At 38.4% G+C, this 12,789-nt stretch overlaps 1 protein-coding gene across 6 annotated transcripts in view; it reads right to left on the bottom strand.

The window, feature by feature from the left end:
• The window catches only part of Tasor (transcription activation suppressor), a 49,431-nt gene extending 37,859 nt beyond the window's left edge, over positions 1-11,572 (bottom strand). For all 6 annotated transcript variants that reach the window (XR_015439180.1, XM_087181495.1, XM_087181492.1 and 3 more), the window contains exons 1-2: positions 11,230-11,572; positions 2,321-2,466 (exon numbers count right to left, since the gene is read on the bottom strand). Coding sequence is in view for 5 of the 6 variants with exons in the window: in XM_087181495.1 (XP_087037621.1) it covers positions 2,321-2,466; positions 11,230-11,572 (489 nt within the window). In the remaining variant the exon portion in view is untranslated. The remainder of the gene's footprint in view (positions 1-2,320; positions 2,467-11,229) is intronic.
• Positions 11,573-12,789: the final 1,217 nt, after the last annotated feature.

Below are 12,789 nucleotides of genomic sequence, written 5' to 3'. Positions count from 1 at the left end.
TTTGCACAGCAAGACAAACCACCAACAGAGTGGAGAAAACCCACAATGTGGGAGAAAAAATTCTACCACCTGTTCCTCAAAGGACTAGTATCTAGAATATATAAAGAACTCAAAAAAGAAAAAAAATCAAACTCCCCAAATTTAAAGTCCCAATCCAAAAATGGGCATCTGAAATGAATAGACATTTCTCAGACAAAGTAGAAACAGCAAATAAACATATGAAAAAATGTTCAACATCACTGGTCATTTGTGAAATGCAAATTAAAACAGTGCTGAGATTCCATCTCACTTCAGAAAAAATGGGTGCTATCAAGAAATCAACCAATAACAAATGCTGGAGGGGCTGTAGGGAAAAAAGGAACCTTTTTCCACTGTTAGTGGGAGTGCAGACTGGTGCAACCACTGTGAAAATCAGTGTGGAGATTGTGTTTTGTTAAGGTAAGAGTTTCAAGAATTTTTTCCAGGAAATCCCAAACCTACCAAAGTAGCAATGATCTTTTCTCTCCTTCTACTTCAATTTTTTTCTCCCCATTACTGGCTCTTTACCCCAGATACTAGAATCAGATTACTATTTACCTGCAAATACTAGAATAAGCATCTAGTATTTACGAATTTTAATTAAAAGTTCTAAAATTTTTTATCATACTGTAATTCTTCATAGATTATAAATTCATGCTTAATTATCTATGTATCTTCCATTTTAACAAGGTACACTGTAAATGCTAAGTGCTTTACTGTTAACATCTGCAGATGAGAAGGGGCTTTAGGGATGAAGGAAGAGGGGGGAGAGGAGCGGTAAGGGGAAGTAAAAAGGACAATTGTATATGTATCACAAACATGTACTAATAAAAACATTTTTAAAATGAAAAATGAATTTGTTGAGTGACCAACTACTTCTAGACTATAAACTCACTTAAGGAAAAATGTTTAATTTCCTTATAAATCTTCTCAATGCCAAGCACAAAAGATGTACATACTTACATATCTACATGATTAAAGAGCAATTTACATGATTAAAAAGAAAACTGTTGTCGTCCTAAAACTGCAGGCTTTCACTTTTAGATACAAACAGATTTATATTCAAAACACAGAATATCTGACATTTTTTATTAGCATTCAGGCCATTACTGCTCTTTAATAATATAATTAACATACTTTCAAACTAAATTTTTACCTGAAATTAACAAATAATCCCTATCATACAAGAAACCACATCAAACTACCCAAGTTTTCATTTTCTCTAGGAGCTATTAACATTAATACCCTCTAGGGAGTCTTTCAAATTAATTTTGGTAACACTTCATTAACCAACTTACAAAAATACAATCAGTACTATATTTCACAACCACTAGTAAGTATACATGTTAATACCATGCATGGTGGTGCATGCCTACCAGCACTTTAGGAGGCTGAGGCAGAAGGACAGCAATTTGAGCCCAACTTAGGCAACAAAGCAACTCAGAAAAATACTGACTCAAAAATTTTTTTAAAAAAGAGCTAAGAATGTACCCTGGTTCTGAAAAAGTTCATTCCCCAGAACCGAAGGGGGTGGGCTGAAGAGAGGAAGAGAGGAGAGAGGTGGTAGAAGGAGAGAAGAGGGAGAGGGAAGATGGAAGGAAGAGAAATAGGAAAAGAAAAAAAAAAAAAAGCAATGGCCAGGTGTGATGGCATGCCTGTGGTCTCAGCACTCTCCCAGCACTGGGGAGGCTTAGGCAAGAGGATCACTGAAAGTTCAAGGCCAGCCTAGACCATACAGTGAAACACTGTCTCCAAAAAAAAGCACCATTAAATGTCTAAATATCTCATTTATATTACCTCAGAATGTTACTTTTCCTAAATTGAAACTCAAATATCAAATTTGTACATGAATCTTAAATTCACTAATATGCTCAACTGTTCCCCTAAGAATTTCCACTAATGATAAGATAACCAAGATAATCAATCCAACCCCCCAAGCAATTTCAAGAAAAAAGTTATATCCTTTCAAAAATTTTTTTACCCCAATTTAGACATTTAATTAACATTCTCAAAGAGCAAAAAGCTTTATGGATTTATAATTAACCATGACAAAGTAAGCTATCCCTATGCATAAAACAATGTCAGGAAGTTATTTTGCATAATTACTCATTAATAAGAATTTAACATGGCAGATAAATGCAGTGTACAGCAACAATATTTAAGGGACAAAAGAGATGCCATTTAAAACTTATTTACCCTTCCATAATTTGGGCTTCCTTAAAAACTAATTTCTAGAGGAAAGGATTTTTTTTCAGGTTAACTGGCTCTGAAAAGAATCTTAAAAGTGCAACTTACAACATACCTCCTTTTCCAAAAGTTCATTATGTATCAAGCACGCACGTTTGTAGTGAAAATTTGTCACTGAAGATGGCTCAAGGTAAGATGAATGAAGAATATTTAAAACATCTTCGAATTCTCGAGAGCCTGGAGTTAATGGCTGGAAAAGTGCTAAAATAAAAAACATTATTAAATTTAAGATTTATTTCATCTTACACGTAGCTTCTATTTTTGTGGGTTAATCTAACTCTCAATAAATGAAAAAAGGTATCAAGGTTATTTTTTTTAAGGTTATTTTATTTTGTGACACTCAAAAGAGATACTAACTTACTGAAAAAAAATTAACTAGTAGCCTGGACTGATGAGTTTCTTTAGCGATGAGATTTAGCCTTACAAAAAAAGATAAGGCTGCAATTGTTGTGCCTTAGGCATGCTATATTAGGCAACCTAAATCTTAAGAATCTATGCAGGTAATCAACTTGTCTCAGCTATTTTATATTATGCTGAAGAAGTATATCTAGGACTGTTATTTCAGCAAACTAAATGTTCATACCTTAAGTGAAAGCATAAAAATATTTAACACATTTGTTATCTATATAATGGCTGCATTTAGTACTAAAGTTGGGAGTAATATGGTACACTGCATCCAAAGAATTTTATTACCAATACAAAGTAGGACATTTATTATATGATAACAAAATGCTACGATATGAAGCTTTTGGAGCCAAGCTTCGTAGTAGAAACTAGACTTACCATTCACTTGCTTTGTGGATGTTATATAAACAACCAAACAACAGCTCAGTTCTCTGTAAAATGGAGAACTCTGGCTATCCTAATACTATATGCCACATACCATATATGAGACAATTCATGGACAAAGTTTTAAGCATACCATGTGGTGTAAAAATAAGACAGTAAGTTATTTCTCATGCCTTCAATCATTTCACATTCCATTTAATTTTTTTTTGGTTTTTTGAGGCAGGGTCTCCTTTTGTAGTTCAGGCTGGCCCTTAACTATGTAGCCCAAGCTGGCCTCGAACTCATGACAATCCTCCTGCCTCAGCCTCCAAGTGCTGGGATTACAGAGGTGTGCCACCACGCCTGGCACCATTTAATTTTTGAATACTCAACTCCAAATATCCAAGGTATTCTTTGGGATTACTGGTCTAATGAACTGAAATTTCAAATTTACACATGAAAATATTTTAATTTACCAACAGAATTCAAACATTAAATCTGTTAATTTTTTTCCCCAAATCAAAAAGAAACCATTTGTTTTTCACTGTAGACAGAACTATTCATTCTAACTTACACTGTATTCATTATCTTTTTTAAAACACTAGTAAGGGCCAATCAATCTTGAATCAAAATACTGTTGGGTCACTACTGCAAAGTATTCTACTTGTACAAATTTTAAAAGTATGCCATGTGGAAGCTTATACGTAAGCTGTTTTTACTGTATTTTCTACACATGATTATTAGGTTTTATTTAAAAGACACACTGTCTAAAGATACATCCATTCATTAACAAACCATGTTATAGAAATGTCTATTTTCAAAAATGTATTTTTCTTTTCTTTTCTTTCTTTTTTTTTTTTTTGGTACCAGGGATCGAACTCAGGTCCTTCTGCTTTCGAGGCAGGCAGCAGAACAACTGAGCTAAATACCTGGCCCTAAAAAATGTTTTTTTCAATGACAGTATTCATAAAACTGGTTACCTACTTTGGGACTGCAAGTACACAAAGGAATGTCAACAGAGTAAGGCAATTAAAAAAAACAATCATGGGCCAGGGATTTAGCTCAGTGGTTCCACAGCCTGACTCGCAAGCACAAGTGCAAGTACCTGAGTTCAATCCCCAGTACCAAAACAAAGGGAAAAAAAAAATGACGTCAATAGAGTAATGCCAACAAAATATTAAGCTTTTTAAAAAGCATTTAAGCACAACAAGACTATTAAACACAAAGTGTCCTACAATCCAATTTGTAGATGTATTCAACATTCTACTGATTTTAAGCTTCATGAGAACAGGAACTGCATCTGCTTTGTTCATTACTCATCTTTCCCAAATATTAGTAGATAAAAATGTGAATGCTAGCCCCAAGGAGGCTGAATAGTTGAAATGAAGGAAGAAATGGGAATAAACTTTGCCAAGACTTTTTTTTATATTGAATACAAATATAATCTATAACTACCAAAATGACTGCCATTTAAAATAAGATTCACTCATTAATGTGATAATTTAAAAAATGAGCTCAGAAAAGAAAAATACAGTCTCAACTCCAACGTTTCATAGTATGTACTAGATTTTACAGAATGTAGTAGGATAAACCAACATTTTAGTGACAAGTGTCTCTACTAAATTGTGAAAAACTTGCCAAGAGAAACAGCATCTGAAAGTCTTTTTAAGTTTTCACATCCAAAATAGGTCATCTGATTTTTATGCATAATTTTTGCTTCTATACTGACAAAGTGACTTCACATACCTAAAATCTACCAAGGAAGTATCGGTTGGCTTCAAATTTCTATGAAAACTGGTAACTCTACATAAACGAAGTTCTCCTTAGTTAACCTGCCCTAATGCTATTTCCACCGAAGTAATCATAAGTAAAAATTAATCAAATATAAATTTGCATAAACCTTCAAATTTTCATCAAAACTATTTAGCATTTCCAAGTCAATACAAAGCAACATTCTATGTAGTCATGGCAAATGTACTCAAGAATGACAATAGGAAAAAAAAAAATCCTTGCAAATGAAAATATAGATACAGTTGTACAGGGCCAGGGATGTAGCTTAGCAGCACAGCACCTGTCTGGCAAGCGCAAGGTCCTGAGTTCAATCTTTGGTACCAAAACAAAAAAAAAGGAGTTGTATGATTTTAGGTCTAACAATACTTGTGTCCTAGGTGTTTTGTACAGTAAGTACTCAACTTACGAATGAGTTCCATTCTAAGACAACACCTGTAAATTGGATTTGTTCGTAATCCAACAAAGTGAATCTTATACACCTGTGAAAGTTCTCAACTCAAATGTTCATAAATCTGGATTTACTATATTTTGAATACTTCAATGGCCTTACTATTTAAGCCAGTTAGTTTCCCTAATATTTTCCAATGATTATTTCTACAAAAATAAAATTATGCTATAATTATTTTTAAGGATTGCAAGTGAAAATGTTGATAATGGTAGTTTAGAAATTTACTGATTCATCTTCTGAATGTACATTCCCTGGTGGTCTATTTTATCTCCTTTAAAACACAGTATTTGTCATTTTTTTAAAGAAAGCAAAAAATAAAGCACGTATATCTATATCTGTATCTCACACATACATATATATAATCTCAATTATGGGTCATTACTTGAGGAAACAATAAACTATCATTGGACTATCCAAATGAGACTCATATGAATCATCGTTCCACTTAGAAGACAATACCAATACAGTATTTTCTAGGTTCTGACAGTTACTGTGTCTATCAGTAGGTCACTACCACTTTTCACATAGTAACACCTTTACATGCATTATGTCTTGTAACATCAAAAAATACCCTATGTAATTCAATATACTAATTTCTCAAATAAAACTGAGAGAGCTACTAGCTGAGTTGGTCCAAGAATGAACAGTGCATGAACAGGGAAGCTGAGGTTCAAATTCAAGATGTTTGGCTACAAATCTAAGTAAAACAAAGATGTATATAAATGAATATTAGAGCCAGAATCTCCAATCAAGTCAAGAGCTGGAAAAATGTTATTTTATAGACCAGAAAAAGCATACAGGACTGAGGCACAGCCAATTAGCCATGAAGAACAAAGACTCTGACTCCTAAGATTACAGTATCCTCTTTCAAACCTCACATACATCTTCTTGCAAATCTCTTAGTTTTCTAATTTTCCTACAGAGATAACAGGCCAAAGCAATAGCAACTTCACATTAAGAAATGTATAATTTTATGCACACTTCGGCAACATATATACTAAACATGGAAAGAAATGTATACTTTTGCTTAATTCCAATTAAAAGCAAGTCAGAAAGATGGCTAAGTTATTTTCTACAAGGTTTCCCTACTGACAAACTGATCATCATAGATGTTATTTAATGAGACTGACAAACAGATTTAAAAGGGCACTCAGATTTTTAAGTCAGATGAGGAAACCAATAATATTTTAAGAATCAGAACTGGATGGTATATGCCTATAATCTCAGCACCAGGGAGGCAGAGATAAAAGGACTGCAATTTAGACCTAGCAAGGCCCAATCTCAAAACTAAAAAGGACTAGGGATGTAGCTCAGAGTGAAAATATTGTAATTCTGGGTTCAATAACCAGTATCACACCAAAAAAAAAAAAGAGAGCGAAAGGAACCTGAACTGAAATTAAAGTGTGGCTCCCAGTATGCTATCACACTATCATCAAAAAATTATTTAATTATAGGTAACATTCAAGAATTGGAGGTTATATTTTAGCAGCTGACACAGACATAAAACTTAGGTCACCACTAGTAAGTACTTGTTCCTTAAAGAAACATTTTCCTGAATTACTTTTATCAATTTATTTAGTATTAACACAGATTTTGGTATTATGCACATATGCATATGTAAAAAAATTGTATCTACATATAAAAACACACTAAACTTCAAAAAGATGGACCACTGCTATCCAACATACAAATAGTATAAATTACTGTAAAGTTTTCTGATTTGAAAGAAATGCATGGAAGAGGAGGAAGTAATTAGCAAGCATAGGGATCAAAGGTGTTCTGTAGTTCATGAGTCTACAGCTGATACCTACTGGTATTGATAACTGATTTAATCACTAATTGTGTTATTCACAATAATTACAATACTTTCTTAAAAATCACTTTTCTTTAGTATAAGAAAGTATTACTAAGCTAGGTGTAGTAGCGAATGCCTATAAGCCAAGCACTCAGGAGACTGAAGAAAGCCTCCTGAGGCCAGCCTGGTCTACATAGTAAGACTATGTCTCAAGTAAATGGGAAAAAAAAAAAATTACTACGTACTTAATTCTTCAGGAATAGGTGTTTTATCTCTAAATTAACAAGGTTGAACTTAGTGCAGAATTAGGAACAACTATACTGGTAGAGATAGAGAAACCAGTACCAACTAAAATTTGACTTGAGGTAAGGACTGGTTAAGGAAAATTTTACCTCCACCACCTATAATTTACCTATTATGTGTTCTATGTGAATGACTTAAGTTGTGCCTATACTTTCCTGCTCAGGTTTACTTCTACGTAGGGAGATCTATGTTCTCAGAATCCAGACATCCACATCCAACTACTGCAACACCATGGAAATTTCCTTAAGAATGAGAGTTGACCCCAGGAGCTTCAAAATGATAACTGCAAATTTTGAGGGAAAAGGGGATCAGGAAGTAGAATTAGTCATCAACTCTCTTGCTAAACCATTATGAAAACCAGAGAGTGAGAGCAGGTAGTTTTTGAGGCTCCCTTGTTACTCTCAGTGGAGTTTCCCTTGAGACTCCCTTTCACTACAGAAAACATTAACCAATAAATCTTTTCCAAAAAGTGTATCAACACTACTCCATTTCTCAAGTCCTTTGTAGGGGAAAACTCTACCAAATATAATAACAATTTTACTTAATAATCTAGTAATTTGACTTACTGGACTTATAATAAAAGATGGAGATGGGGAAACATACTAACAAAATCCAATTCTACAGTTTAAATGTAAAGACTGTGCCTCTTCGCACTACAGAAAACCCAACCAATAAATACAACAAATACCGGGCCGGGGATTTAGCTCGGTGGTTTCTCCGCCTGCTGGGCAAGCGCAAGGACCCGAGTTCAATCCCTGTTACCAAAAAAACCCCCAAAATACATACATACATACATACAACAAATACCTAAAACAATAGTACATATGCCATCAGTCAACAGGCCATTCAATCTGTAAGTACTTATTAAATGTGTCTATGATGGACATAATTTACCCATGTAAAAATTCTCCAAGGTTTAATACATATTAAATATTTCTAAATTTAATAAGGGAAGTCAGGCATGGTGGCACACCCCTGTAATCCCAGCACTTGGGAGGATGAGGGAGGAGTGCCATGAGTTTGAGGCCACCTGGGCTACACAGTGAGTTCAAGGCCAGCCTGAATTACAGAATGAGACCTTGTCTTAAAAAATAAATTAAATAGGGCCGGGATTTAGCTCAGTGGTGCTGCTGCCTGCCTCGAAAGCACAAGGTCCTGAGTTTGATCCCCGGTTCCAAAAAAAAAAAAAAAAATTAATTAAATAGAGGGGAAAAAACCTTTTTTTCCATACAAATAGGTCAGATCAAAAGTTATTTTTAGATTTTAAAAAATCTTAAGTTCAAATTCTAACTTCATTGTCAGTGAGACAAGTGACACAGTCACAAGTCACTTCTCAGTATGGTTCTTCATCTATAAAATGGGAATAGTACCTATCACACAGGACTGAAATTTAAATATTCATGTACTAAGTAAATACTATGTAAAGGGTTTAGAACAATGCCCACAATTTTTTAAGCATTGTATAAGTGTGTGCTAATATTACTACTCAATTAGAATGGCAGTACTTTGGATTTATGGTACCATCAAGATCAGGCAAAGAACTTTTTCAAATTATATTTGCAGAGTATTTACCTTTAAGGCATAAAAAAATTTAAAGTCCTAATCTTAAATTTCATTGGAAAAGTAGTTTGAAATTGAAAAGTTCAAGCAGTTGTACCTAATAAAAATCTCCACAGTAAGATTTAGATGGTCCCAACTAACAATACCTAGCCAAATCCTACACAAGTGGTCTTTACCCTTTCAGTACTCTTAAATAATGCTGAAAGCATGAAGTCATCAGTACCGGCACTATTTTTGATTTTTTTTTTTAAGAAAAAAAGTTGAGGGCCGGGGATTTAGCTCAGTGGTTTCACCGCCTGCTATGCAGGCACAAGGACTTGAGTTCGATCCCCGGTACCAAAAAAAAAAAAAAAAAAAAAAAGTTGAAATTCAGGCACTAACTTCTCCCAGCTTAGATGATAAAAAAAATCTATGGTGGTAAACTAACTACTTATTTAAGTTCTACATAAATTGCTGTTGGACTGCATGTACTGCTGCTCAGTGTACAGACAAAAACTACTCATTTTCACTAAACATGAAAAAATCCAGTGATATATTTTCCTGACCTACAACCCTCCTTACAAGTGAAAGATAACAATCTTTTATCTCTAAGTGAAAATGGAAAATACAAACTTTCCTTAAGTAGTATCCACCTCCAGGGAGAAAACTGGTAGGGTTTATATTTCCTAATTCCTCAACTACTTCCACTTTCAATGTGTTTTAGTGAATCCTATTTCACAATCACCTCTGGATTTCGTTTATCTAATTTTAAAATCACACAAAATTGCTCCTCCCCACATTTAATACCAAAATTTAAGAGTTTCTAACCCCATTTTCTGATCCTAAGATAAAAGGTATGTCATGGTTTGTCCATATTCTTAAGACACCTAAAATAGACTTCAAACAGGCTTTTATCAAGTTGAAAAAGTGTCAAACCTCCTACCCTCAAAACCAGAGCTCATGTATATTTCCAACCTATTCTCTACCAACCAGTAATTTCACACAGGCATCTAACTTATCTCATTTCGACAACTATGTATCTCATGTAAATATACCAAAAGAACTGACCATCCTGACCATCCTAAAATACTGCACACGTCATTAAACTTATTTCTGGAAATATTCCTCATGTTAGTGGATGAAGCTTAACTTCATCTCTGTTAACATGGTTTCTCACACCAAGTATTTCCTTGGCTTTGTCATCCAAATAGAAATGAACTTTATTTGTACCTAACTGATAAAAGGTTCTAACATTGCAGTTGTGCAAATGGAGCTGTTACGCATGTGCACAATGCTTCAGTCCAAGATTGTAAGTCTTCACTAAAATTCAAATGACCAAAAAAAAAATCCCTATTGTTTTCCAAAGTAAACCACAAAAAAAATTGAAACACGGTAGGGTAAGAACTTCAAACCAAATCCAGAATATCCAAGAATACTGGATAGACAGAAATAGTACTCTAATAATAGAAAATAGTAATACTAATTTTTAGTTTTACAATATGGCATTACAATTAAAAAGGTAAGCATAATTAATATAACTGTTCCCATACTGGTTTCAAAAACTAAGACAAATTTTTTTTAATCTAAAGTTCAAGACCAAGTTGGAGACTCTTGGGCATAAGCGAACTTATCTCATTTTTTCCCACAGGGAAATCACTGGACCAAGAACCTACCTTCCCTTTCTTGTAAAAGAAGAGCTACTCTAAGTTTGGATTTAAAAAGAGAGACCTACTTAATGCTCCAAAAACAAGAAAAAAATCTATATGAAAATGAAGTGTGATGGAAAAACAGCAGTGTGCATGGATCACATCTACTAATGGAAATTTCTAAATAAGGGAAGACGCTGCCATCAAGCAAATTTCAAGTAGACACAGATAGCTGAAGAATTTCCACAGGGAGAAGCACTTGTGGTCCTCAGAACGCAATGGCCTTGGAGAAAGCCCCAGAATCCATGGCTATTTCCATAGTGAGACTTCTCAGAAGCATCTTTAGGAGGACACATCAGCTTCTCTGCCTTCAGGGATGGGAAAGAAGGGGCGCCGAGCACCATTTTTCCTCTCTGGGAGCCGCAGCCTTATGAACAAGCTTCCAACCTGAGCTACTTCCAACTTCCACGGGGCGAGAGGGAGCAGCGGAGCGTGGTTCCACCGCTTTCCTCTCGCACCAACGCAGCAGCGGGCGGCCGAGGCAGGAGGGGAGAGGCGGCGGGCGCTGAGTGCGTGTTTACGTGTCTCGGATGGGTGTGGGAAGAGGAGACAGAGAGGTTCTAATGAAAAGATGGAGGGAGAAGGAAAGAGGGGTTGGGGAGAAGAGGCACCACCTTTCTTTTCTCTGCTCTTCCTGGGGATCTGAAAACTCCTCCTAAGAGGCTTTTCGAGCTCTTCCGGGCCTTTGGGCAGAGCGGCCGCGCCCGCCTCGGGGAAGCCCTGGGGCTGCTCGTGGCTGAGGCTTGGCGTGGCGTCGGCCGCCGCGGTCTCCTCGGGCCCCGCGCCGCCGCCGCCGCCGCCGCCGCCGGGCTCCGCGATGGTGAGGCCGCCGCCGCCATTTTGTGGGGAAGACTCCAGCTCCGGAAGCGTCGGCTTCATCTCGTCGTCTCCGCCGCCGCCGCCTTCCCAGCCCGCGTCCGTCGGCGGAGAGGCCTCGGACTCCGCGGCAGTCGCCATCCGGCCGGCGTGACGAGTCCCGGGAAGCTTCTGTCCACAAGGTCGACGGGCGTGGGGGGAAGGGGCGGCAGGCCGGCCTCGCCGCAGAGCTGCTCTCAGCCCACCCACCACCCACTTCCCCCCGTGGCCGCCGGCCGCGCTCCCAACCCAGACGCTCCTCGGAAGCCTCAAAGCGAATGCCACAAGGGGCCAAGTCGGCCCCAGAGCCGCTCCTCGCTCTGGCAGTTCCTCAGCACTCCACGCCACTCAACGTGCTCGCGTTGGGGCCGAGAAGGGGCGGTGCCACCGCAGCCCTCTCCGCCAATAGGAGCGCGGTGCCCGCCTCTGTGGGTGCGGGGATAGCGCGTCGCGGGGCGGAGCCTCGGGGCGCCCGAGCCCGCCAAAAGGGGCGACAGAAACGCCCGGCGAGTGTCTCGACGCCGCGCTCGCCCGAGGCGTCCTGGGGCACTCTGCGCCCCGCCAGTGCCCGGGCCGCGTCTCGCTGGCGCTGCGGGCCAGGAAGGTGGGCTCGGCCCGGGCCCCGGGGTGCGAGGAGTGGCCCTTTGAGGGTCTAAGGCCGCCTCTTGCCGGCGAGTAGCGTAGGCCGAAACCAGCTGTCCGTCCGGTGGGGACAGATTGATCCCTATTCTGTGAAGTACTCAGGTGCAGAAAAAGCTGGAGAGGAGGTAGAAGAGTGGGCTATGGCAATGGCTTCTGGGCCCAGCCACTTCCACCAAGGAGCGCATCTTTACAGCGGGGTCCTCCTACCCGGGCCCCAGCCAAAAGTGCCACCAAGGCCTGGCCACTGCTTGGCATTTTTTGTAGAAACGCAGAAGGGCCAGGCTGGCCACTTTTTTCATTTTAAGAATGAAGAAAGCAGGAGGGCCAGGCGTGCCAGGTCGGGCTTGCCCCTGTACGCTCAGCACTCTGGGAGGCTGAGGCAGGAAGATCACAAGTTAGAGCCCAGTCTGGGAAACAGACCGCATCTCAACAAAAAGGACTGGGAATGTAATTCAGTGCGAAGGCTCTAGGGTTCAACTCTCAGTACCAGGAAGGAAGGAAACACAGGACGGCAAACATTCGCTCTCCAAATAGGTCAAGATTGGAATTCAGATCTCTGTTCCCACAAATTAGCCATCTCCCAAGGAGTAGATAGATAAATAATTATAATCAAATACCAGTCTCGGGACAGGGATTTAGCTCAGTGGTTCCGGCACCTGCCTCAAAAGTGCAAGGTC

The sequence above is a fragment of the Heterocephalus glaber genome, unplaced genomic scaffold, assembly GCF_053883595.1.
Source record: "Heterocephalus glaber isolate CG9 unplaced genomic scaffold, H.glaber_assembly_v1.0 deba00001472, whole genome shotgun sequence".
Taxonomy (NCBI): domain Eukaryota; kingdom Metazoa; phylum Chordata; class Mammalia; order Rodentia; family Bathyergidae; genus Heterocephalus; species Heterocephalus glaber.
The sequence above is the reverse complement of the archived record's forward strand: the minus strand, read 5'-3'. Positions and strand labels throughout refer to the sequence as shown.